The sequence below is a fragment of the Leuresthes tenuis genome, unplaced genomic scaffold, assembly GCF_036924035.1.
Source record: "Leuresthes tenuis unplaced genomic scaffold, fLeuTen1.0.hap1 SCAF_19, whole genome shotgun sequence".
Lineage (NCBI taxonomy): Eukaryota > Metazoa > Chordata > Actinopteri > Atheriniformes > Atherinopsidae > Leuresthes > Leuresthes tenuis.
Window position 1 is genome coordinate 2,983,345 of NW_027325373.1, and position 25,503 is coordinate 3,008,847.

At 40.0% G+C, this 25,503-nt stretch overlaps 1 protein-coding gene across 1 annotated transcript in view; it reads left to right on the forward strand.

The window, feature by feature from the left end:
- The window catches only part of LOC140277033 (uncharacterized), a 38,684-nt gene that overhangs the window by 2,321 nt on the left and 10,860 nt on the right, over nt 1–25,503 (forward strand). The window contains exons 3-9 of the mRNA XM_072371906.1: nt 7,852–7,969; nt 8,827–9,017; nt 9,169–9,253; nt 22,019–22,309; nt 23,526–23,624; nt 24,868–25,026; nt 25,102–25,203. Coding sequence (XP_072228007.1) covers nt 7,852–7,969; nt 8,827–9,017; nt 9,169–9,253; nt 22,019–22,309; nt 23,526–23,624; nt 24,868–25,026; nt 25,102–25,203 — 1,045 coding nt within the window. The remainder of the gene's footprint in view (nt 1–7,851; nt 7,970–8,826; nt 9,018–9,168; nt 9,254–22,018; nt 22,310–23,525; nt 23,625–24,867; nt 25,027–25,101; nt 25,204–25,503) is intronic.

Genomic DNA, 25,503 nt, shown 5'->3' on the forward strand with positions numbered 1-25,503 from the left:
ATGTTGTGAATATGACATCATCAACCTGCTTGTTTTACTTGCTAAATACCATAAACACAAATCCAAATTCTCTAATCTCAAACCATCCTTTTAAATTTTTGAGAAGGAGCTCAAACAATACATTGTTAGTCTCATCCTTATGTGCAATCCCCAGTTTCCAAAGTCAAATATCCAGAAATATCATCCTCGTCTTATATTTGCACTTTACTTATTCGAGAATCCTGTTCTCGAACCTTCCTCTAAAGCCAGATCTGTTGGTTCTTTATAAAACCTGACTCTCCTCTTTGTGAAAGAGGCGTTTGACCATATTAGCGCCTCCGTGTCGGTTTGTGGGATTTTGTCACAGAGCTGAAACATGACTGAAGAAGTTTCACTGTATCTCACAACAGCAGCAGGTTCTGCCTCTCCTGAGAAAACAAGATCCTGCTTGCCTGCTTGAGTGTGTCTGAAAGAATGAGGGATGGGAAAAGAGTAAAACTGAGGGTCCATTTGTTGTGCTGAGCATATGTTCCAGGTAATCTCTCTTTCTCTGCTGATCGATCCTTTATTTAGTTACATCATTTCTAAGATTGTCTACATCGTTTTCCATTTCATTGCTTGGCTCCTTGGAAATTGGAAACGGGGAAATTCAGGCATTTTACCTTCTTCTCTCTACACCACATGTGTGTGAAGCAGCCTGCTAAACCCTGTAGATATCTGCAGTGTTTTTCATTCTACTGGCGAAAGTTTCAATTAAATTCAATTCAACTTTATTTGTATAGCGCCAGATTACAACAATTGTCATCTCAAGGCACTTAAGTAATATAGTCCAATTCAAGCCAATTGGAATTCAATTCATTGTAATCATAATCCAATTAATTCATATAGAGCCAATTCAAAAATTAATATCCTAGCTAAGGATAACAATCAGGATATTAGGAGATAAGGAGGAGAAGTTTAACGCTGTGATGCCGATCTTTGTTCTCTGAGGTGCAAATTGTCCTTTTCAGGATGATCAGAGTGGCCTCCCTGACAAAAATGTTTAAAAGTAGTGCATCTCTGATAATGTTTGCCAACTTTAAAGCAAGTTATCAGCATTTATTTGTCTTTTATGTATCTGTAGGCTGGTAAAACAACATGAAAATAAGGTCAGACAGATGGAAAGATGACTTTATGTGAGAGTAAATCCTCAGATTGTTGTAGGTGCTGCTGCCTCGCCCTCTTTGAACCCATCAACTGGTCTCACTTTTTGTAGGCGAGCTAAGACACATCTCAGGTGTGGCAGCAAACACACACGAATGGGATCATATTCCAGGAAATCTCTCATTTCTCAACCATGCTGGATCCCAGCTCCAATGCCCTCATCAGTGTTCAGATCAAAGGCTTTATGAGATGAGATGATTAGCTGCTCGAAAAACCCCCCATTAATTGTCTCCATGATGTTTTCCCTGCCCAACTGGAATATCCACCTCTCATATCCACTTGACTTACTGGAAGAGGACGACGTCAGCCTGCTTTCATTGGACTGGGGTCTTCTGCGGCTTTAAAGCAGGCTTCACAGTATGTGGTGACATCAGCACCGACGCTGGGTTGGGCTTTTGGGAAGGAAAGATGAGCATAAAGGCAACATGGGAAGTTCTTTTTCAGTTCAGCTTCCTCGTTAAAGCAGCAGTGTGTAACAATTAATGATATCTAGTGGCCAGGTTTTGCACCCTATCTCTGCTCTGTCCCCTCTGACAGAGTCGGACTCCTGGGTTCCTTCTATGTAGCTTATTGTTAGCTTTTTATAAAGCTGTTATATCTTCATTTGTAACTCGCTTTGGATAAAAGCGTCTGATAAATACAGAAACATAAACATATTTGCATGTTCTGCACAGGTACCGAAGTGGGATGCAGTTCTCATTAAAACACCATAATTAATGATATCTAGTGGCCAGGTTTACATAGCTTACAGCTCTAATTGGGTCCAGTGAAACATATTTCATCTTCATCACCAGACTGGTTTAACAGTCAATGTGAAATAAAGTAAATTTGGGGTCCAGTGTTTGTTATTTTTAGCTTTTTCCGCCTGGTTTCCATTTATTTACCCCCTTGTGTTTCTGCTTTTTTAACAAAGTCAGTTAACACACTGCTGTCCATCCTCCTATTATACGATAAATCATAATAAGACCCTCCATATGACAAAATAGCATCCTGACACTTCTTACCAAGCAGTAGCTACAACTACAACTTTCTATTATACTTGGTGACGTTGAATTGAAATGATCATTCAGTCAAAAGTTATTTGCACAGGTACCGAAGTGGGATGCAGTTTTCATCAAAACACCTGACATGCTGAAGTGTTTGTTCTTCAACTAACAATTTGCACATATATTTGGAGCAATTTTACACTGGTATTAAAAAGCTTGATGGCTTCAAAGTTATGCGTCATCTGAATGGGAAATGATATAGTCTGGGAGTCGTCCTGTTTCATATTTACCACCAAGATCTAAACCATAGACATAACTAAGATATCCCTAGATAGCCCTACTTCCATAGATCCAAACCAAGCAGAAACACTCCCCCCCCCCCACACAGAGAGAGTGAAGAGGCTGGTTTTAAGTATAATCATCCCAAAGAGTAGGCTACTTTCATGCAAATCACAGCAGAAATAAGCTTTTTCAGTCCTATATATCCAGTTACCTAAAATCACAACAAAAAAAGAGTCCACGATGATTATTTTGTCATTAAATTGGATCGTTTGTCGAGGAGTCATTCGATTTATTGGTTTGTGATTGGGCCGATTTACCAGAGTGGTCCCTCTATTTGTCAGGGATTGATTTCTACTCCGTAGTAATTGCTTTATAACCCAAAGAGTACCAAATAAATATCCCTCTTTTAGGTGACAGTTATATGTGCTTCTGGCTGCCTCCCAGTAAGTTCGGACACTGTTCACTTGTGTCATTTAGAGGAGGCTGAAATGAACGTCTTGGCAGTGGTTCACCGCAGTGAATTATTATCTCCACTTCCTGCTCTGTGTTACTGTAAATAAAGATTAAGACTTTATGGTCATGTAGACACACGAAATTACTCCTCCGTATTTGACCCATTCAGGTTGGCACCTGTTGAACACACACGTGCACGTGCACGTGCACATGCACAGGATCACACACTCATGACTCATGAGACAGATGCCACAGACACTGGAGCGGTGGGCGGCCAATCGCAGCGCCCTGTGCCTTGCTCAAGGGCAGTTTCACCAATCCCACCAAGTGAGAGTGGGAATCGAACCGCCAACCTCTGGGTTACTGGACGACCCGCTTTCACCACAGAGCCTCCCTTGATTATGACTCACATTCCTTCCACTTTTATCCTTATTTTCCAAGAACTCTATCATATAAACACATATTTCTTGAGGGTTGCCAGGTTGTTGCCATGGTAGCTGAAATTCCTGTTAATATGACCATAATCTCAGAGTAAATAAAGAGCCCTCGCCAGTTACTCCTGGAAGTACTTTACCAGCTCAGCGGAGATTACAAGCGAGACGAAGCCGCATGAAAACACTTCACACCGCTGATAATCCGCAGACAATCTTCACACACCAGCAAACTTCTTTGTTATCTGAAGAATGAAAGAAGCGGTTTGCAAATCCATGAATTCAGTTTACAAATGGCTGGACACGCCATTCGTAAACTGAATAAAAAATGCATTGATGTAGCTTCATAGAGCAGTAAATTGTTCTAAAGTCTTGCAGTTTTTGTGTAAACAGAAGAGTTCTTTAACATCTTTCAGTGTATGAAATCTGTGCAGAATTACGTGAAATTACACATCTTATATAAGTTTATTTTTCCTTTTTATTTATGTATTTAACTTGCTTTTATCTCACCTCCATCGCATTGGGGTGAAGACGGAAATCCAAGTCTGATACCTCGAGTCTTTGTGGATACAGATCTCTGGACCTTTAGGAGTGAACTCATAGTAATGAAGACATGCAGCGCTGATATTATCTCTTAGAGAGTCAGCGAGGTGTGTCAAAATAAACCTCAACATCGGATCTGCTGCATTTAAAGGCAACTATTTCACCTGCGCAATGCATTGTGGGTCAAAAGCTCACATGAACGACTTAAGTACAGACTAAGAAATCTTGTCTTTAGTTGTATTTTCCCATAAATGGAGGGATACAGAGTCCTTAGTCTGGTTACGCAACCAGAGTTTAGCTTGTTGCCAAGACCAACAGGCAGCCTGGCAGTTTGGAAACCACCCAGCTGAGCTTCATGTTCTTTTGTTCGTTCTTCTTCATGTGCGTATAAACCGGCGAGTTGATCAGTAGGATGGGAACACACAGAGGCCAAGCTGTTGGATCTTATTCGGCTGAATCCAACTGAAAAACTAACTGTCCTTCGGTAAAACTGCAGATCATGAATTGCTGCTTGGAGAGACTTTGGATATGTGTGACGGGTTTATCTCACTGTGGGAAAGTCCACAAAAAGCTGCTTGTCAGGGGCTCTGAGGTCACATTTAAAGCAGTATTAGTCATCTGCACATGAACAGAACTGTTTGCTCCGTTATGACTTAAAAAACTAGAATTAGGAAAAGAAAAGCAGCTGCAGGACGTGCAGTTTTGGTTTTTTATTAGGAAGGATCATTCCTTTTATCTATCTTTGATCTATCCTCCACGTTTCTTTACAAGACTACACATGATTCTCCCATCCTCCATCTGGGAATGAACCCTTTTCTTTTCACTGTTTGTGCCTTTCTGCTCACTGACTTTTCTAAATATCTGTAAGATAAATACTTTTTTCTCTTTGTGTTCGAACCCGCTGGTCATTGGGGGTACTTTTGCATTTCTACATGCAGCTTGTCTTCTTTCTCAAACGCATGCATGTCAGGATGATTGGTAATTAGCTTTAGTGTGACCTTAAATGCTTGCTTGCCTCTGTGTGATGGTCCGGCGACTCATCCAGGGCGCATGTGAGCTGGATTACGCTTCAGCTCCCTGCTTCCTCAGCAGGATAAAGTGGAAATGCATCACTTATCAGAACTGTTGCCGTCTAATTACCTGTAAATCCAGTGAAACCACTTCAGTGTGTCTGCTTACACCTGCAAACAGTTTTATTTGTGCTTGTAAATGTCAGAATTCTGACACCATTTGAATCAGACTGCAGATGAGATAACATTAATATTCATGATCATTTACATGCAGTTTTACAGCATCACCTTTGTGCACGACAGAAACACTTTGTGGAGTAGATTTTATTCTCTTTCTGTTATAAATACACACAGCAGCAGTGTAGAGATCCAGCGTAAAGCCGACACAGTGTGAATTGCATGTGACAGGCGGCACATCATGAGATACATTAATGTAAGAAAAAATAAATAACACCCACACATTTTTCACCTGCAATTATGGAGTGAAATGTGTTTGTCACATAATTATGGAGCCCTGTTCACGCTTTTCTGTACGTAAGCACCTAATCAGAACACGCCGACAGCTGGCAGGCCGCACGTGTGTGTGTGGCGGTGTGTGTCAGAGGCACATTGTTGCCATGTGGGTTAGTATATCCTGGTTTCACACGTGTGCAATGTATGTGACTCACACACATACTCAGATTTTCACTGGTAATTACTCTCTTTTCACTGCGGTGGATGATAATCCTTTCCTTTACACACAGTTCTTATTAATGGAGTGATCTGATTGGTTGGGATCAGCCATGATTGACAGGTGACAGAACTGATCAAACACTGATGCAGTAGCATAGCATGTCCACATAGCATCACTGGCTTCTCCTCCAACATCACTTTCCGATGCACAGAGCTTATCTGTAGCTGCATCTTACGAGGGAAGGATCTGCATTTGGAAGCAAGCACAGCCTTTAACTACAACAAACTAATCCGTGTTTGACTCATTGAGAACAAAAAACATACCATAAGTTACCGTTTCCTGTCCACTTTTCTGGCATTCCTCTCTTTTTTCAGAAAACATTAGCTTGTTTAATATTCTTGCTATTTGCAAGTGAACATGTTCAAGTGTTACTGGACCCAACAGCAGGGGTGTCAGCTACCATGGCCACTGGATAGTAGTCGTTCAATTATTCATCTCAAACAAGGACTTGTTTTATTCTGCAAAAAGTATCTATATATTAAGTTATCAGTTTAGAAAACTTCCCTTGCATGCATCATCACCTCATATTGGTTCAATTGTAAAATCCTATAAGTGGTCTGTGAGGAGAAAAAAAAGGTTAAATGTAGTAACATGTAGTTTCACACGTGTGCAATGTATGTGACTCACACACATACTCAGATTTTCACTGGTAATTACTCTCTTTTCACTGCGATGGATGATAATCCTTTCCTTTACACACAGTTCTTATTAATGAAGTGATCTGATTGGTTGGGATCAGCCATGATTGACAGGTGACAGAACTGATCAAACACTGATGCAGAAGCATAGCATGTCCACATAGCATCACTGGCTTCTCCTCCAACATCACTTTCCGATGCACAGAGCTTATCTGTAGCTGCATCTTACGAGGGAAGGATCTGCATTTGGAAGCAAGCACAGCCTTTAACTACAACAAACTAATCCGTGTTTGACTCATTGAGAACAAAAAACGGGTAGAAGAGCTCGAAAATTTCCCAGAATCCAGTGACTCAGACTCAAAAGGGTCAGCTTAAAGTTTCCCGTCCTCAATATAAATGATATACATAAAAACAGCTAAAAAAACAAGAAAAAAACCTCAAACTGAGATGGAGCAGCTGGACAGATACGAACAACAAAGGTAACTCTGTTTCTTCCCACTCTACAGAGTGAATGAGCATCAAACATTAACTTGTAGCCTCGTATCATCTCAGATTTCCCTCCTTCAAAGAATGGCCCTCAATGCTCACTTGATAACCTCATTAACAGAATATTGATATATTTCTCTGGGGGCCTTTGTGTTTTGCGCAGCTCTATTGTTTGTGCTGCTTGTTCTCATTTGGCTCTCCCTACATGTTGGAAATCTCTTATTTCATCAAAGGCTTCTCAGATGAGCCTCTTCTTCGTCCTCACAAACAAAACACTTGTTTATCTCTTATCTTCTGCTCTTCTGACTCTGTCTTACAGAGGTTTAGGGCCTCCCAGTGGACAGATGGGGAATTACAGCCTCTCCCTGTAAAACTAGTTTAACAACTGCTAATATTAAGGTTGCTTTTGCTGCTTTAATGCTAATGCTAATTTCACCTCTACTCTCCCTGCATCTACTACTATGACAACCAGATCTAGTATTACTAAGCCACTGCTTTAGCAGCAGTAATGGTGACCACAGAAACTTCTGTACTAATACACTGATGCTGCTGGTAGCATTAAAGTTTGAACCCAAGTTGGAACTAACAACATGGAGTCAACAGAGCTGAATGTGTTGGTTGCAGCAGCTAAGTGTTGTTTTAGATATTTGGCTACTGTTGACTTAAAGAGTGCAGTAACCACTGAACTGTTAAGCTCAGTTTGTACAAATGTTTCATGTCAAATAGGAGCCCACGGCCCAGTTTGCTTTAAAAAAAGACCTGACTGTCAGGATCTTTAATGAGGTTCTTGGACAGATCAGGAAGGCACGGTGGTTTAAAGTATCAAAGCTCATTCAGCCATTCAGTAAAGTTCCAGTGAAGCCTTCTCAGCTGCTATAAAACAAACAAAGAATTAAAAGGTTTGTTCTGCCTCATCCCTCAAACTCAAACTACAACCTCCGGCTCGGATAAAACAGCAGCATTCAGTTTGAACTGATATTTTAAAAAAATGCCGGAAATAAACTGAAATATTATGTGGATTAGATCGATCTGTAAAAGTGAATTCTTCTTAAAAAGCTCTCTTGGGAGGTGACACACTAAATAAATGTCCATTTGCTGTGTTGTCAGACTCTCTCAGATCGAAGGCCGCCAGCAGCAGCTGACCACTGAGCTGTCTGATCTTCAAGAGAGGAAGAAACGGACAGAACACGAGCTGAAGAGAAGCTCCTACCTTCAAACATCCACCGTAAGTGAGAGCGATGTCATGCACTGAGCTCAGGGACAAAAAAAACAATATTATGTGAAATAAAAACTGTAACATGATGCTGCATTAGCAGGACCAATATTAAACGTTTATTTTGTGGCTAAGAAGCGAGCACTTCTGCAAATAAGAGTATTATCTTTATTTATTTAACTCTTTGTTTAGCACATTCCACACCTGTTCCCACGGTGTGAGAAAGTTGTTTAAGGGCAAATTACACAATGCAACAGATCAGCTGAGGTGTCACTTCTGTGTTTGTTTGTGCTTTTGTCAGCTATTCGTTGCAGTCGTGCCTTTTCTTTTGCATGAAAAACGTATAAAAAACTGTGTAAAACGTATATAAAAACATTATTCTATGATTTACAAAGTTGATAAACCAAAAATGTGTTCACGATAACACATGAAAGTGACACATTTAACTGTTTGGTAAAAAATATTCGATCATCTTGAGTTTGATGGCAACAACGTATGAAAAGGGGCTCGAGAAGAAACAACTGGAGGAACATGTTGGTGCTAATTAGGTATAAAAAGAGCACCTTAGATAAACTGTTCTGTGATCAGGTGTATTAAAAAAACAAATTTTTTTAAACCATGAGATGCAAAACACGACAAAAAAGACCCTGGATGGTTGAGAATCTTATATCAGACAATAATGGGACAATATTTCTCTCCCAAAGGTCCAATAACCGTCAATCGGTTCCCAGATGTTGATGGACTTTTATTATAAGGAAATGAAGTAATGTGAATAAAATACATTCTGTGACAGATGAAGGAAGCTGAAAGATGTCATGAGTCTTTTTTAGCCTGTTCGTGACAATGTTTTCTATCATCTTCCATCTTAGTTTAAACTGTGTGCTTGGCGGGAGCTCCAGGCCTTTATCACAGAGCGTTTGGTCCAATCTGAGAAGCTGGTGTTCCAGGAGCAAGCACTGAGCGCGCTCCGTAACCTGCTGACCCAAGACCTGCAGAAATACCAGGAGGAGACTCAGAAACTTCATTGTTTCACCCAGAAAATACTCAGAACATCCCAAAGGTACCCAAACCCACTTTCTGGTTGCAAATACCTGAGTGGAAATGATGTTTAGTGTAGTTTTTGGTTTAATGAGCAGTACTTGTTGAGGTAGTTCAGTGGTTTCTGTCCCGCCTCGATGAATTTGAACATCAAATTATTATTTTTCTTACAGGTCAAACTCAGAGGAAACCTTCACCGGCACACAGAGCGACAACAGCATGCAGGGAAAGAACGAGACAGAACAGGAAAACAACATGGTACAGTTAAACCAAATATCTGGACTCATTCCTCAGCAGCCAGCTCATGTCATTACTTGTAGTTGACCTTTTGGGGCGTGTCAGCGGTCCGTAATCCAACAACACAGCCTTTGGTTTTCTTATGTTAGACAGAAAGTGACTTTCTTTAGTTTTCGCCCATCATCAACGCCTCGCTGTGTCTCCACTGACCTTAAATGTAATCAGGTGCTGGACTATGTTCTGGGCAATTTGTCTTTTTTAAAGAATGAAGCGTAGCAGGAACAAACAGCATGGTTGGGCCTGGAGATGCTTGGGGTGGATGGAGGTCTCAGAAATCCAGACTTTGTGGTTAGGTTTCGACATCGAATACTCTTGGTGTTTTAATCATGTGGTATTTTACAAACCAAGGATCCAAAGTGATCCACAGTTATCAATGAAATAATGAATTGTGTAAATAAAGAAGCACCAAATCAGGTTAAATTAGTCTTGAGAAGAGATTTAAAACACTGGAGAGATTTTACTGCTATGGTCCAAAGAGGCAAGATGTGCTATAGGCTAAAGGCTAAAGTATGAACAGGGCACCACCAGGGACCCTTGTTCAGATCATCCAAGTGGCCTGAGGATCTGCAGCTTACTTATATGACGGAGCCCAACTGTGTGGTGATTTAAAGCAATTAAAAGTACTTTAAAATCAATCATCAGGGAGCCACTTTCCCAGTCCTAATTCCTCCCCTTAGCCCTACCTGTCTGTTATACAGAGGTAAAGTGTCTCTCTTCTTTTAGGGATTAGGGAGATATAGCCCCTAAAACCGGAGTATTCCGAGTCATTTTGAGGGCGAGATGGTTGGGCCAATTGGAAGGTCTGAGAGGAGGAATTTGGATTGGAAAGAGCACAAATTGCAAAGAACTGGGAAGGTTTAAATGTTGTTTTTGGTTACAGTTTACAGGATATTACTTTGGACATGTATCAGGCAAACTACAGTCTTTACTTTGTTTTAAAGTACTGTGAGTTCTTTAGCATGACCTTAGAACCAAAAACGTTCTGTAGTCTAAGTCCCTAATTTAACTGAACCTCCACATGTACAGATATTGAACAGGTAGCGTATTATAGAATGACAAAGCGTCATGAGAAGCAGCAGAGAAAATGGAAAGTGGCAGAATGATGATTGTGAATAGGAGCAGGAAGCCCCAAACACACTGACACTGGTCAGCACTGTAAAGTAGTTGTTTAATACTTTTGGCATTTCAGCAACTAGTAATATTAGTAAAAATATGGGTATAGTTGTATCCTATAGTCTATTTAAGATGTTGAACCTTGCTATTATTCTATCTTCTTTCAGTTGGAGCTTAACACCACCATTAGGATATCTGACAGGGGGAAATTGGCAAACGATTAGCATTAGAAGCTAATGTTGTTTGAGCAAAAATAAGCAACAAAGTTAAACATGTGAAGACAAACAGCTCAGTGCAGGTAGACAAGCATCACTGTGCCACGGATGGTTTCATTGAAGTGTTTTGTCAATCTTTTCACAAGTAGGGGGAACTTTTAAGGAGGAAATTAGCAAACGATTAGCATTAGAAGCTAATGTTGCTGCTGTTTGAGCAAAAATAAGCAACAAAGTTAAACATGGGAAGACAAACAGCTCAGTGCAGGTAGACAAGCATCACTGTGCCACGGATGGTTTCATTGAAGTGTTTTGTCAATATTTTCACAAGTAGGGGGAACTTTTAAGGGGGAAATTAGCAAACGATTAGCATTAGACGCTAATGTTGCTGCTGTTTGAGCAAAAATAAGCAACAAAGTTAAACATGTGAAGACAAACAGCTCAGTGCAGGTAGACAAGCATCACTGTGCCACGGATGGTTTCATTGAAGTGTTTTGTCAATATTTTCACAAGTAGGGGGAACTTTTAAGGGGGAAATTAGCAAACGATTAGCATTACAAGCTAATGTTGCTTCTGTTTGAGCAAAAATAAGCAACAAAGTTAAACATGTGAAGACAAACAGCTCAGTGCAGGTAGACAAGCATCACTGTGCCACGGATGGTTTCATTGAAGTGTTTTGTCAATCGTTTCACAAGTAGGGGGAACTTTTAAGGGGGAAATTAGCAAACGATTAGCATTAGAAGCTAATGTTGCTGCTGTTTGAGCAAAAATAAGCAACAAAGTTAAACATGTGAAGACAAACAGCTCAGTGCAGGTAGACAAGCATCACTGTGCCACGGATGGTTTCATTGAAGTGTTTTGTCAATCTTTTCACAAGTAGGGGGAACTTTTAAGGAGGAAATTAGCAAACGATTAGCATTAGAAGCTAATGTTGCTGCTGTTTGAGCAAAAATAAGCAACAAAGTTAAACATGTGAAGACAAACAGCTCAGTGCAGGTAGACAAGCATCACTGTGCCACGGATGGTTTCATTGAAGTGTTTTGTCAATCTTTTCACAAGTAGGGGGAACTTTTAAGGGGGAAATTAGCAAACGATTAGCATTAGAAGCTAATGTTGCTGCTGTTTGAGCAAAAATAAGCAACAAAGTTAAACATGTGAAGACAAACAGCTCAGTGCAGGTTGACAAGCATCACTGTGCCTTTGTCTACCTCTGTGTGTGTGTGTGTGCGTGCACGTGTGCACGTGTGTGTGTGTGTTTGTCTGGCATTGGTCCAGCTGTTGTCAGTCTTCCTCATACAGTCAGAGAAGATACAGAAAAAACATCTGCCTGCTCATCTGGCTCTGTCTGTCACACACACAGATGCAGACCTACACTCACACACACACAAACATGCGCTTCTCCCTAAAAGCAGCCCATAATAAACTGACAGAGTTGTGGTGACAGGAAACGATGAGCAAAGAAACCTGGTTTGGAGTCTTATTATAACAGGAAACCTGTCAAAGTGTCACCACAGTTTAACTCGTGAAGCTTAAACAACAACAACAGGCAGGCTGGCTGCCAACATGCTGCTGCTTCTCAACGAAATACAATAAGAATCCTGCTCACTCTTTGCATTCCTTCCGAATTTTCCTCACAAAATATGCTATTTTGCTTTAAACCGCCTTGAGTGCTTGACATAATCTTAATAACTGGCACTTGGACAAATTTGTCCATTATCAGCACGATTCACTCAAAATGGGGGAAGTAAATCATTAGTAGATATTCTGTGTGTTTTACAAACCCGATTATTTAATAAAACTGTTCCTAAAAGATAAAACATCATCTTGGCCTGATGTTTAAGCACCATGAGTTAATTTGTTGGATCTTGAATAACAAAATGTGTACTAATCACCAGTGACGATTTATTGATTTGTCTCACAGCCCAGTTTATAGAATAATGAATGTTTTTATGTATTTAGTCAAAGGAATAGGGCTTGGTTGGCTGTAATCCAGAAGCTTTGACCTTTTCCTGACCTAACCATCTCGTTTTCAATTAATAAAACATAACCAGGTAGTTTATAATGTGCAAAAGAGCAATGAAACAGTGACTGAGTCCAAAAGCTACTGTAAAACGTCCATGAACAGAATTATTTCACATTTATTATTTCTTGAGAGCTGATCGTGGGGCTGTTTGAGAATGGCCCATAAAAGATTTCTCTATTTTAGTCTGAGCTTTTCACTTAATCATTTACCTTTTTCAGACCTGCTAAATGGGGCTTTATTCTTTTATCATTCTTAAGCATAGTCTGAGTGCTTTTATTTAGTTGTAACATGACACAGCTTGCCCCAAAAACTGGAAACTGAACCAATATGTTGTCACACAAGAGAACAATGTGATTTTTAAGCTAGCTTTTAAGCTTTTATGACCACACTCTTATCATAAAAACATATATATATCCTTCCTTCTGTTTGTTTCACTGCTAAATACTGGATTATTAACACAACGTTGCTAATTGCCATCTGTCCTGATTCCAGGAGGACATATTTATGTGCGGTCCCATGTAGTTACACGTTATTTTTAAAGCTGCCTGGTTTTAAACTTTAGTCATTGCTGCATCTGAGCCTTGCACAGAAAATTAGGATTGTTGCTGATTTAGTTTTTGACATTAGTCGTGATTTGTGGCAAGAGTTCCCCAAAAATATCCTCTTGTCAGGGAGTGACTGCTCTGATGAAGTCAAGTAAAGTCACTTTAATGTGGAATTAAAGGAAAATAGGTCAGCTCGTATCAAAACGGGATTTTTAGCACTGACAGATGTTACAGAATTTGGCTTGTAGGATTTTTTCTTTTTTTTTTTTAGAACCTTATGCCCAAAATAATTTAGTCATAAAACACGAGGTAAACAACCTCACGCAGTCCCAGTTTTGTGCTTTTGGTCCCAGTGGATGTGGAGGATGGAGGGAGTTGAAAACCTCGACATCTTTAGCCTGTTCTCACGCTTTCCTCTGCTAATCTCTCACCTATCTGCCCCCAGAGAGCCTCAGCGAATTTTTAGCAGATTATACAATGGATTTGTATAATCACGCATAATTTTGATTAGATATTAATCTAATAGTTTTAGATTGGATTAAATAACATCCAGTGGTCCTTTTAGATTTATTTTGTGCAGTCTGAACAACGCTCAGTCAGTGTGCTGAAATGAGATTAAGGCAAGGCAGCACAATTCAAAGTGTTTTACAGCTGCGTAAAATCACAAGAAGGCAAATAAAATCATTAAAACATAAAAATAAGCATTAAATAATTCAATTAAAAGGCGAAGAATGCAGATAAAATACCTTCAGTTGTCATAAGCACAGCGAAATAAACAGTTTTCAGCCTCAGAGCTGTTTTAAAGTCTATTTTCTGAGCGACAGGAAGCCAGTGCAGAGACCTGAGAACTGGACTATTTCCTGGTTCGAGTCAGATTAAAACCTATAAAAACATTAGTTGCATTTTAAACTTTAAGCGTGCGGCTCTAAAGGATGTTTTCACTGAAAAAGCAATTATTGACTGCATAATGGTTTTTAATCTATGAACAGGTGCACAAAATGTTGTTTTAGGGTAATCGTTGCTCAGTTTTTCCTGAATCCACCTCAGGAGGAACACGCTGCGTCTGTTTTCACTATCAGCTGCTTGACCTACTTCCTGCTTCTCTCTGCTGTCGGCGTGCAGTTTTTGGTGCCTGTTTTTGGTTGTTGGTACCTGTAGAAAAGGCGCCGTTTCTGCACCACATCTCTGTGCGTTCATCGTTCGTTTGAAGCCAGCTGACCTCCTGCAGCCACTTTTCCGAGAACACGCGCTTCTTTTGCGGCTCACACTCAGTCTGACATTTCTTTGGAGGTGGAGGAACACCGAAGTAATCTTTTAACGGAGCTTCTTCTTCCACCTTTTGACGACGTTCAGAAACAGCGGCTCACAGGCCTCTCCTGTCCTCTCTGTCCCCAAATTTTACGCACGCAAGCTAGAAATGCGCCTTGGCTATAAATGACGTTGTAGGTCCAGTTGGACCAAGCAGGTTGGTTTTTTTAGAGGAGCTACACTGTCTTCCTCCCGTTAGCTCCCTGCAACAGACGTACAATCACTGTCAGCTGGAGGGGCTGCAGAGTTAAAAGGATCAAACTTCCACAACTCCTTATGTGTTTTTGTAAAGAAAACTCTGATTTTGTTTAATTGAATTTGAGTTAGAATGAAATCAGCTGATGCAAGTTTCTAAGAGTTTTAGTGAGATAAATGAATAAGGTCGTCTCCAAAATATTTAAAGGTTAATATAAAAGATAAATAATACTTAGATGATCACCAAATGCAGCGCAGCAACTGACTGATGATTTAAATGAAATAAACAAACAGGAACAAAAGCTCATTATTAACAAAATGGCCTCTTGTTCCCATCTTTATTCCAGTGAAGCTGAAGAAACCTTTGCTGTTTAACTGCTGGAGAGGCCGTGCTGCGTTTTCATTAAATTGAATTTGTTTTTCTGAAAATCTTATTTAAGTTTTGTTAAAAGATTAAATGTATTGTACAAGAAGGACCGACTGGCAGTTTGAGTTACTACACAGTAAATGTAGTTGATTTGATCATTTTATTGAATTAAAATTCAAATTTCATTGAAATAATCTTACTTATCAGATAGTTAATTGAATTAATTGCGTAGCTTTATGTTTACACAAAGATATGAAGATGATTTTAAACTCTGAAATCAGAATATAGTTATTTTTCTTCAAACTAAAGCATCATTATTCATGGTTGCTTTGTGCTTTCCAGGCCGATGATCCTTCATAAGCTGCTTTGAATTGATTATTTTTAACATATCGCTAAAAAAAGATGTGCCGGGGATCACATGGAGATATCCGGGATTAGTTTGGACAGATTTTGACTTGATTAGTAACAAATATTCCTGTTAAAAGGAATAACTGTCTCAATGTTTGGCTTTTTTTGTGTGTTACGCTTTTATTCTCACTCTGAGAAACAAATCAGAAACAAAATAATCTGATATTCTGTCTTCAGATCCACACACCAAGTATGAAAAAGTACAATGCAGCTCAGAGAAACTATAAAACACGGCCCAAACTAATGAAAAGGGAAACTTATAGAGCAGAGAAAGCAATCTAAAAAGACAGAACACAGCCCAAAGTAGCATGGACACAACCAATTGAAACTAAAATATGAGCTGGAACAGCTGGAAAACAGCCTTACAGAATAAGAAAACCACCTACTGAAGCTAGAAAAAAACAATTAAGTGGCTGTAAAGTAGCACAAATGAACATGAAAACAGCCTTGATGCTAAATAGCAACAAGACACCTGAAAATAACTGGAACAGGCGACTCAGAGGGAAGAAGAAAACAATCCTACGAAGCTACAAAAGCAAAGAAAGCTCTTTGTGTTTCACTCCAAAAGACTGATTTTGGCATCTCATCTAGGTGAGATTCGCCTTCTTTTTTTTGTCCTTGAGGCTGTCAGGCAGCAATAAACAAAAGTAATGAAATGTTAGAAATTCTTTTAGCTTAAAGGATGAAGCAGGTTGGTTTTTACAGTTGATCAAATTTATTGTTTCCAACCAGGATAGCTGTTGTGTGTTTTCTAGTCTGGTGTGCAGATGGCTGGAAGCTTAATCTCTGTGTGATCTCTGCATAAACCAGAGACCCACTTCCCAAATATTTCTTACACCAAATGAGATTCTTTTCTCTGTATGATGCCTCCAGTTAAAGGGACATTATCTTAATTTATTAATGTCAGAAAGATTGCTTTCTGTATAATCAGTCTAATAATAAACCGATAATAATCTCAAAGTGTTATATAAAAGATATTTTAGCAGTAAGCTTTCTTAAAAAGGTGAGTTTTTAGGTCACATTTAAAAGTCTGGCCCTGACTCTAGTTGTTTCCAGCGGTCAGGTTGTGGTCATATGTCTTAAAACTGCTTGATTTGGAGGTGAAAGCTCTGGATGATTTCTCACAAATCACCCATTTTGTATCAATAATACAGTTCAATTTCAATTAAATTCAATTCAATTTTATTTATATAGCGCCAGATTACAACAATTATCATCTCAAGGCACTTAAGTAATATAATCCAATTCATTGTAATTATAATCCATTTAATTCATATAAAGCCAAAGTCTTTGGGATCTTTCAGTGTTTCAGGAACATTGTGGCCTCATGGCTGCTAAAAGCCTCCAATGTCTTTATTATCTATTCTGCAGAGAAACCCCGAACACTTGTGCACATCACAGTATTTCCCAGGGTGCAGTTCTGTCGTACATTTGGGTCAGATGGTGCTCAGCTCGTTGCCATATGTCTGTACTGTAGTTAGACCACAGGGAACCAAAATGAGGACTTTACTGAGAACGAGGCTCCATCGTTACGCCTTTTTCTTTGTTTCTCAATCTACAAACAAGGCCATGAGTCAAGTTGTGTTGCTTTTGCATAATTAGGTGTCCGGTTATGAGGAGGAAGACATTTCTACTGTTATTTTCATGGTTCTCACACCATAATTTGCTGTATAAACAGGAATTCTGCCTCATATTTAAGCAAGAATCATCTCTCCGGTTTGTCTTCATATATTTTTTCCTGGATGAAATCGGATTAGAAGTCAGTAGTTAATTTAATCATATTAAAATCTACTCACTGAATATGTCACAAATCTCCTGTAGTCGCTACATGAGGCCAGAGACGCAGAAATAACTACTCAGTTCCTGTCAGGGAGCTCAGACTGAGTTTCCATAACTCTATAGAGCAGAAATGATGAATTAAAAATCAGCTAGAAGCTTATCCCACCACGGCCTGTAAACATTTTAATATCATAATGATTAGCAATGATCCTAAACCCCAGATAGCCACACTGTCGGCGCTCTCAGGGCTGGGATCCTCTTCCACCCCAGCCTCAGCTCACCATCCCCTGGGGAGGCGTGGCCAAGCGAGTCCCTGGATTAAGGCCACTCGGTGCTTTGGACCCCCGAGCCTTGAAAGTTAAACCCCTGGATGTTCGCCACTTCATTTCTCTAAGTGGCTCTGTTGTGATTGTTAATTAAAGTTGGATTTATTCAAGAGGCTTTTTGGCAAAAGCTGAAATACGCTGACATTCATTTTCTGTTCTTTCTCTCTTGTTTTTGAGTGGATTTTTTTAGGCTTCGTGGTTCTTGTTTATCTACCTTTTTATTTCTGTGTGAGAAAAGTGGGATGGTGTGTTTCCGGGGAGGATGGGGACTTTGTCACGTGAGCGAGCAGATGCTGCAGTTTCTCGAGAGGGATTTATGTCACAATAGGGTGATTCTCACGAAACTGTCCTAACCTTTGCAAAAACAAATTTAGGTCAATTGTGCTATTTTTTTCTCTTATTAGTATTAAGCAGGGTCTCAATTAACTGGCTCAATTAAAATTAGTGATCAATACACGTTCTTTAATACATTTTCGGAATGTTTTATTGAGTCGTTGATCAAATAAATTCATTACCGTAACACATTTTCAATTGATGATAACTGAATATGTATGAAAGGTAGACCTTTTATTTTTTTTCATGCATGTTCTATTAATAGTTCAGAATAGTCACATAGTGTAAACATTCAGAAATGTTTTTATTCATACAATAATTTTAGTTATTATGTTCATTACCGTAACAAAATTGCATTTTTTTTTTACACTAAATCTTTCCTGTAGTGTAAATTTCACAAATAATTAAAAAATGTAAATTCAGTAATCTGAAAAGACTTGACAAATAGTTCCTGTACAAAAAGAAAATTTGAAGGTATCACTCACGAACGCATGCACAGGGTCATTATGAATGCATTTAGTCAGTAAACAACGTCCACACACTGTAAAAATGGTAGCAAGAGCAGGAAAAACCCCTCTAATAGTCCTAATCGAAAGTTCAAATTAAAGCAATGAGTGGCCTTTGAATTTGAGCTGTTCTTTGGTATCTACCAAGTGTTTAAACGCCCTGTTCTCGTGTCTGAAGAAGGACTTTGAGTCTGAATCTTACTCTTTATCAAGCAGAGCTGTACGTTAGATCGTTAGCTAATGATGGCCGATGTTAGAAAAGTGGCATCAAAGGTTTAAAACAAACAAAAAAAGCATTTCGGCTCAGAAAATTCTTTTTTTTTAGCTCAATTTGAGCTTGATTTGAGCTCAGAAGACTTCGACCAAGGTCCCGTATTTTAAGCAAACTAGCTTGTTCCGCTAATGCTCTATAGCTCAATTCACCGTCGTTATAATTCATAAAATGCAATCGTGGGTCAGTTTTAAAGCTTTAAAATAAGTTTGACTGTCACTCTAAGCAGCTGTCCAGCACTCTGAAAATTAGAGTCACTGATGCCCACAAAGCAGAAGGCCAGAAGATGAAAGCAAAGCATTTTCTGTTCGTAGACTCCACAGATGGTCCTGTAATTAGCCCATTAGGTTGCATCAGAGACTGCACATAATAGTAAATTGTACACCAAAGTTTAGATTTGCAGCTTATTAGCAGAGTTGGCTACTCTCTACTTGTGCTGCTTTTTTTCCAAGTCAACAAACACTCGCTAACATCTGATTCTGAGTGCAGTGGGAAGGTGTTTTATAGGCTTTCAGGTCCGTGTTGAATGACTCTGCAGTTGTCAGGAGCATTTTTTGGCTCCAGCTCCAAACAGCATTGATGGAAACACAACACCTGGGTGCTGTGAGCTGGCACAGCTCATTTTTATTGATTTTTTAACAGAAATACATATTTTTATCAACCCTCAGCGTCTCACACGGAGGCTCTGGAGATAACAAGAAGAACTTGTGGGCAAAAGAGTCGAGATTGTCTGACTTTGCCTGACTGTAAGACAGCTGGCTGCTCATTCTGAAGCCGTTTTCACACACGAACACTGGAGATTTTCAGAGAAGGTGTGGACAAGTCGGTCCACACATTTTCTGCTGTTATTGTTCCGACTCGTTGTGTCACAGTGAGAGGTTTATTAGGCCTAAAAAAAGTATTCACCCCCCCTTGGATGTCTCATCGTGGTCAATATAATTTGGCTTTTTTGTCAAGAATTTGCAAGAAAAAAAAGAAATATCAAAGTGAAAAGAGATTTTTACAAAATGATGTGAATTAATTCATATATATAAAGGTAAAATAAATAAGTTAAAGGTAAAATAAATAAAGTAAATGATAGATATTCACCCCCTTCAGGTCAGTATTTAATAGACGCACGTTGTAGTCTCACTTTAATAGCAAAGTAGCTGAAACTTTGTTGGAACTGGGTGTGAACAACTAGACTTGGCCACTCCAGAACATTCACCTTTTTGTCTTTTAAGCGTTTGTTTGTAGCTTTTCATTGATAAATCTTCTCCATAGTTGTGTCTCTTATCCACACAGACAGTAGCAGCAGATTTTTATACTGTTGTTTTAATATTTTCCTGATCTTTCTCCAAGTACATTTCGATCCTAAGCCTCACCAGGATTGCCTAAACTTAACCAAACAGCGAGCGAAACTGAAACTATCAAATGAAAAGAGGACATGAAAAGGTGTTTTCGAACTGAAATGTGATGTTTGCAGGTACATTTCCTCCACAACTTGCTGCTTGTTCATGCTGTAGATCAACACTTTACAATAACTTTCATTAAAGCTGCCAGCAGGATGTCAGATACTGTACCGATACTGAGAAACACCTCGTCTTTGACAACCTTGGACTGGTTTGTCCGTCCTTGGATAGCTCTCAGTAGATACTGCCGGCTGCTCTCATCAAAGTCAAAGCATCTTCTTTGGCTTTGACAGTCAGACATTCGCTAATATTACCCATATAATCTGCTTTACCTGTGAATGGCTTCAGTGTTGGTTCATCAGCATGTGTTTTTATAATCATGCCTCCTTATTGAAGGTTTAACCAGAACTGTGGTAAATGTATATGTCAGATAATATTCATCTTGGATACCTTCAGCTCAGACTTGGTTAACGGTTATTCTAGAGATTTGTGACTGTGTTGACCTCTTTCAGCATGCGCTCGATTCCTCTTCATCCAAATCACGAAGTAGTCTTCACCTAAACACCTGCAAGGAAGCAGAGCAGGCCGGGACTGTAGACCCACACCACGCTTTGAACCTACAGCAGCCCAGCAGGATCAAAAACTTAATCAGTAAATTCGCTGGTCCAGATTATGTCTCATATTCAAGTTCGCCACAGAGCCCTTTGTTTGGAGTTGGCCGAGTTCGAAGGTATGCTTACAACGAGGCTCTCAACACCCCAAAGTCTAGGGAAAACCCATTGAGAGCTAGCACTGATGGACAGGATCGGAGCCCTGTTTCGAGCTCCACTGTGAATCCTTTTGGGGAAAACGATCCGAATGGGCTTCAGGCGGCTGAAAGAGATCCCAAAGCAAGTAAGATAACTGTGAGAGTTGATCGCCCAGAAGAAGGCAGCATGCAGAAGACCGATTCAGAACCAAGGAGCAAAGCCCAAACTACAGACTCTGCTAGAGACTCAGTGGATGACTCTGGTATGGGATCGGTAAGAAACAAAAAAAAAGAACCGCTCTGATCAACTTCCACGAATCAAAACCAGCAGATTTCTTGCATGAATCAATGCTTCACGGCTCCATCCACACAACAACTTTAAGGCATGAAACCACGGCTATTTTAACCACTATTTTAAACCACTATTTTAAAGCTCAAACCCATCTTCTCTTTGATTCTTTCCGTGAAAATGAGTGCGATTCACCATCAGAAAGCTTTCCAGTGTGAAGAGACACTGAAACAGATGAAACTGTTACATGTTTTTGCCTTGATTGAGTTTCTGTTTGCGCTTCTGCTACATTTGAAATGAAGTCATGTTTGGTTCAGATGGATAAATAAGTTAATGAGTAATAGAAAATAAAAAGGTGTTTCTGCACATTTGTGGACAATTTTCCCTTCTGCTAGTGGAGGTTTTTAGTCAGGTTTTTACTTCCTTAAAGGAACTTAATTCCATAACAGGTGTTCAGGCCTAAAGTCTCAATTAATTCACAAGTCGTTGCTATTCATTTTGTTTGATTGAAGTCTACAAAGACAAAGACACATTGTGCACTTGGTCTCCTGTCCCCAAATGTAGGAGGCGAAAGAAAGCAAGTGTTCTTTTTGTCAATGGAGGCCAAGTCAAAGCTAAAAAGAGGAATGAAATTTGAATTTGAATCAAGCGGTTAATGCCAGAACAACTAAGATCATTGTTTATTATCAGTGGGTCTTTGTGGGTTAATCTTTTGTGCTTTGACCTGCTCTGACCTGTCTTTCAGGTCACCTGATAATAAATGCTGTGTATTCATTCACTCTGCTGACAACAACGACACACATTCAGCTCTTCCTTCGATTGTGCTCCATAGCTCTGCTCTGTTTAGTTAGAATTTATTTCCCTCCAGCTTTATCTCATCCCTCCCTTTGCTCTCTCTGCCCCAACCTCCAGGAGTCAGAATTGGATTCAAACAAGCAACCCGACAGCCCGTCAGAGGAGGACCTCATCACACCCAGACCCATATCGACCAGGGAGAACCCCAAATATCAGCTGTTCTTGAACAACGAGCTGAAAACCAATGGCTTAAGTGGCAGGGATTCGGATGGCCTCGGCGGTGTTGGGTCATCCGGAGAGAAGAGCCCCATGCTGTCCAGATGGGAGACCAGCCGGCTGGGGGTGAACAACTACCGAGGGTCCCTGGAGTCCCTGACCTCACGGGACTGGGACACAGGTTCTGACAGGGTGGGTGAGGCAGACTTCACTCAGGGACGTGTGTGTGATTTAGCTCCGGGAGATTAGAGCCCGTCTTTATGCTAATCAGGTCCTGCTGGACGAGTGTTATTCCTGATGGTGAAACAGTGCCATCTCCTGGAGAAAACACAGATTTATTGGTTTACTGACGTCTCCATCTTGTCAAAACCTAAAGGTCTTACTTCCAGAATAAGGAGATAAAGTCTTGTGGTGTATTTGGAATTTGAAGTGACATTTCCATCATTATTTTCAAGCTTTTGCTTCTGGAAAATACTCACAGGTTGGCTCCTCTTGAGTTGGAGCCTTTAATATAACCCAAGTTACTCAGAGACTTAAGGTTTCAGTTTAAATTAATCTGTTTAAGGACTAAATCTAATTCAACAAAAAGAAGTTGAATCCACATTTTGCAGTCCTGTCTCAGTATAATTACTGTACAGTAATAGAGTACAAATCTTTATTTATGTGTCTACTTCCACCTTAAATATGAGTTAAACTGAGTTAGTTCAATGATTAAAACACAATTTTTTCAACACAACTTTCAGGCTCTGAAGTCAGCTTTTATTTGATAGGGGATTAATATAAATAAATTTTTCCTTTCCAGTTTCTGAGCAGCGCCACCTTCAGGAAAAAACACCGATTTAAGGTTTCTCATTGGCCGTCGTGGTCACCTGACTGCTCTCACGAAATTGAATCAAAGCAGAGTTTCTCAGCTTCAACACGACTTTAATCCTGCATCAATCAAATCTGATCAAATGTTTTAAAACGAGATGCTTCTCCTGCTGTAAAAGATGCAGATCCCAGAGCTCATAAGCACAGTAATGCTTCTAACTCACAGCTGATGACACTGGCATCCTGTTAAAGTAATAAATGTTTGATTTATAATGTAGGATTGGTCCGCTTTTGTGGCCTAATGGCAGATAGCGTCACTGACATTCTTCCTCATCCTGTTTTCACACGTGATTGATTGAAATATGTCAACATTTGGATTCAGTTCAGCTATAATTTCACAGCAGTTTAGAAATCTTCATTCATCAGCTTTAATTTATTACATTAACAGGAGCATTGATGAAATTCAGCTGCATATTCTAATGCTACCTTTGTCCTATTTTAAAGTAAGAACAAATTTTATTTAAGCAAAATGATCACCATGGTTGCATGGTCTGTGGCTGGAGGTTTAATACTTGCATGGTGTTGTGTGTGTTTACAGCTGGCTGCTATCGACAGCCCCCCCCGGGTATTTAACAGTCCATACATCACAACCACCTCGATGGAATTCAACCCCTCGTACCGACTGTCAGAGTTTAAGGTGAATCCAAAGCTGTTTCCTGTTTCTGATCATATGCATACGTACGGTTTTGCTTGAAAAGTCTCGAGTCAACCTTCATTTACTTTATTTTGTCTGGAAAACAGAAAATAGGTTCTGCCATTTACTGAAAAATACTTAAACTTGGATAAAAATACAATAAACATGACAAGAACAGTTTGTTCAGTTCTCAGCAGCTTTAAAGTGAATATCTGGTCTGAGCTCCTTTATTCTCCAACACAGCCTGAACCCTCTGAGACAAGCTTTCTGTCATTTCTTTAAGGAGTCTTCAGGAATAGTTCTCCAGGCTTCTTGAAGGACATCCCAAAGCTCTTCTTTGGATGTGGGCTGCCTTTTGTTCCGTTCTCTGTCAGATGATCCCACACTGCTTCAATAATGTTGAGGTCCGGGCTCTGGGGAGGATTCATCCCTCCATAAGACCTGTTGCCACTGATTTTCAGTCCACTTCTTGTGTCATTTGGCACAGCTCAGCCTTTTCTCCCTGTTTCCCTTCCTTAAGAACGGCTTCTTGACAGCCACCCTTCCATGGAGACCATTTCTGATGAGGCTTGGGCCAACAGTAGATGGATCAGCTGAAGGTCCAGATGCATCTCTCAGGTCCTGTCAGGTCACAGCTGGATTTTTTCCTCTTTCTTAAGGACATCACTTTCAGATCCTGTTCATCTGCTGGAGATAGTTTTTTAGGCCTGACACTTCTTCTTTTGTCCTCCACTTGTCCAGTTTCCTCAAATGTTTTAAGGACACACTGCACACCATGCTGAGATATGCCAAGTTTTCAGCTAATAGCTCTTTGGGAATCACCTTGTTGCTGCAGAAATCCTATTTTCTGTCTGTCAAACTATGTTTTCTTTGCTGTTTTTCATAGTTTTTTAGGCCTGACACTTCTTCTTTTGTCCTCCACTTGTCCAGATTCCTCAGTTTTATTGTGACTCACTGAAAACTGTGCAGAGATACGACAAACTTGTGGTTATTACTTTAGTGCCTAAAGGTGCAATTTAAACCAGATATCTGTTTCAGACACAAATGATCCATCAAGCATTGAATAATTGACTTAACAAAGAAAAAAAACACATTCCACTTAAAATGTTCAGGACTGCAACATGAGTGAAAAAACAGCCAATGTCCGAATAAAAACTTTAAAAAACCCTCAGGAGGCCTGGAGATCCACTTTAAAGTCTGGCTACTGAGAATGAAGAAATTAAATGTGTTTGTTTGATATCTCCAGGGTCAGGGAGGACTGTCTCCTGCCACCTCAGAGATGAACTTGCACCCCTTCAACAGTCGCAGCACCAGCCCAATACCCACACCCACCCTTAACCCGTCCCGCCCACGATTTTCCGCCTACGACACGCTTATGAGGAGGAGGGCGGATGTCAACAACAGCGTACGTTTACTCCCAGATACCCGACTCGCCTCCACAGCATGTCCCGTGTTGATGTTCCACATATTCTGTGTGCAGGTGGCATCTGTTCATTACAGCGTACGCTCCTCTACTCTGGGGGCACCCAATAAAAAAGACTACATCGAGGAACTGACCAAAGAGCTGGATGCCTGCCAAAAGGTAGGCTTCGTCTGGGTTCCCTGTAGTTCCCCCGTGGGTTCATGGTTTAACAGCGAATCAGACTCCATGTTGTGTTTAGTTGGTCCCTTTCATCATTTTGGTGTCGCTTGATTGTATCGAGCAGTTCCCATGATGTCAGCCCAGGAATCGACTGTTGTTCAACTGATGCTGGATGCATCTAAAGATGGATGCATCTAAAGCTGGATGCATCTAAAGATGGATGCATCTAAAGCTGGATGCATCTAAGGCTGGATGCATCTAAAGCTGGATGCATCTAAAGCTGGATGCATCTAAAGCTGG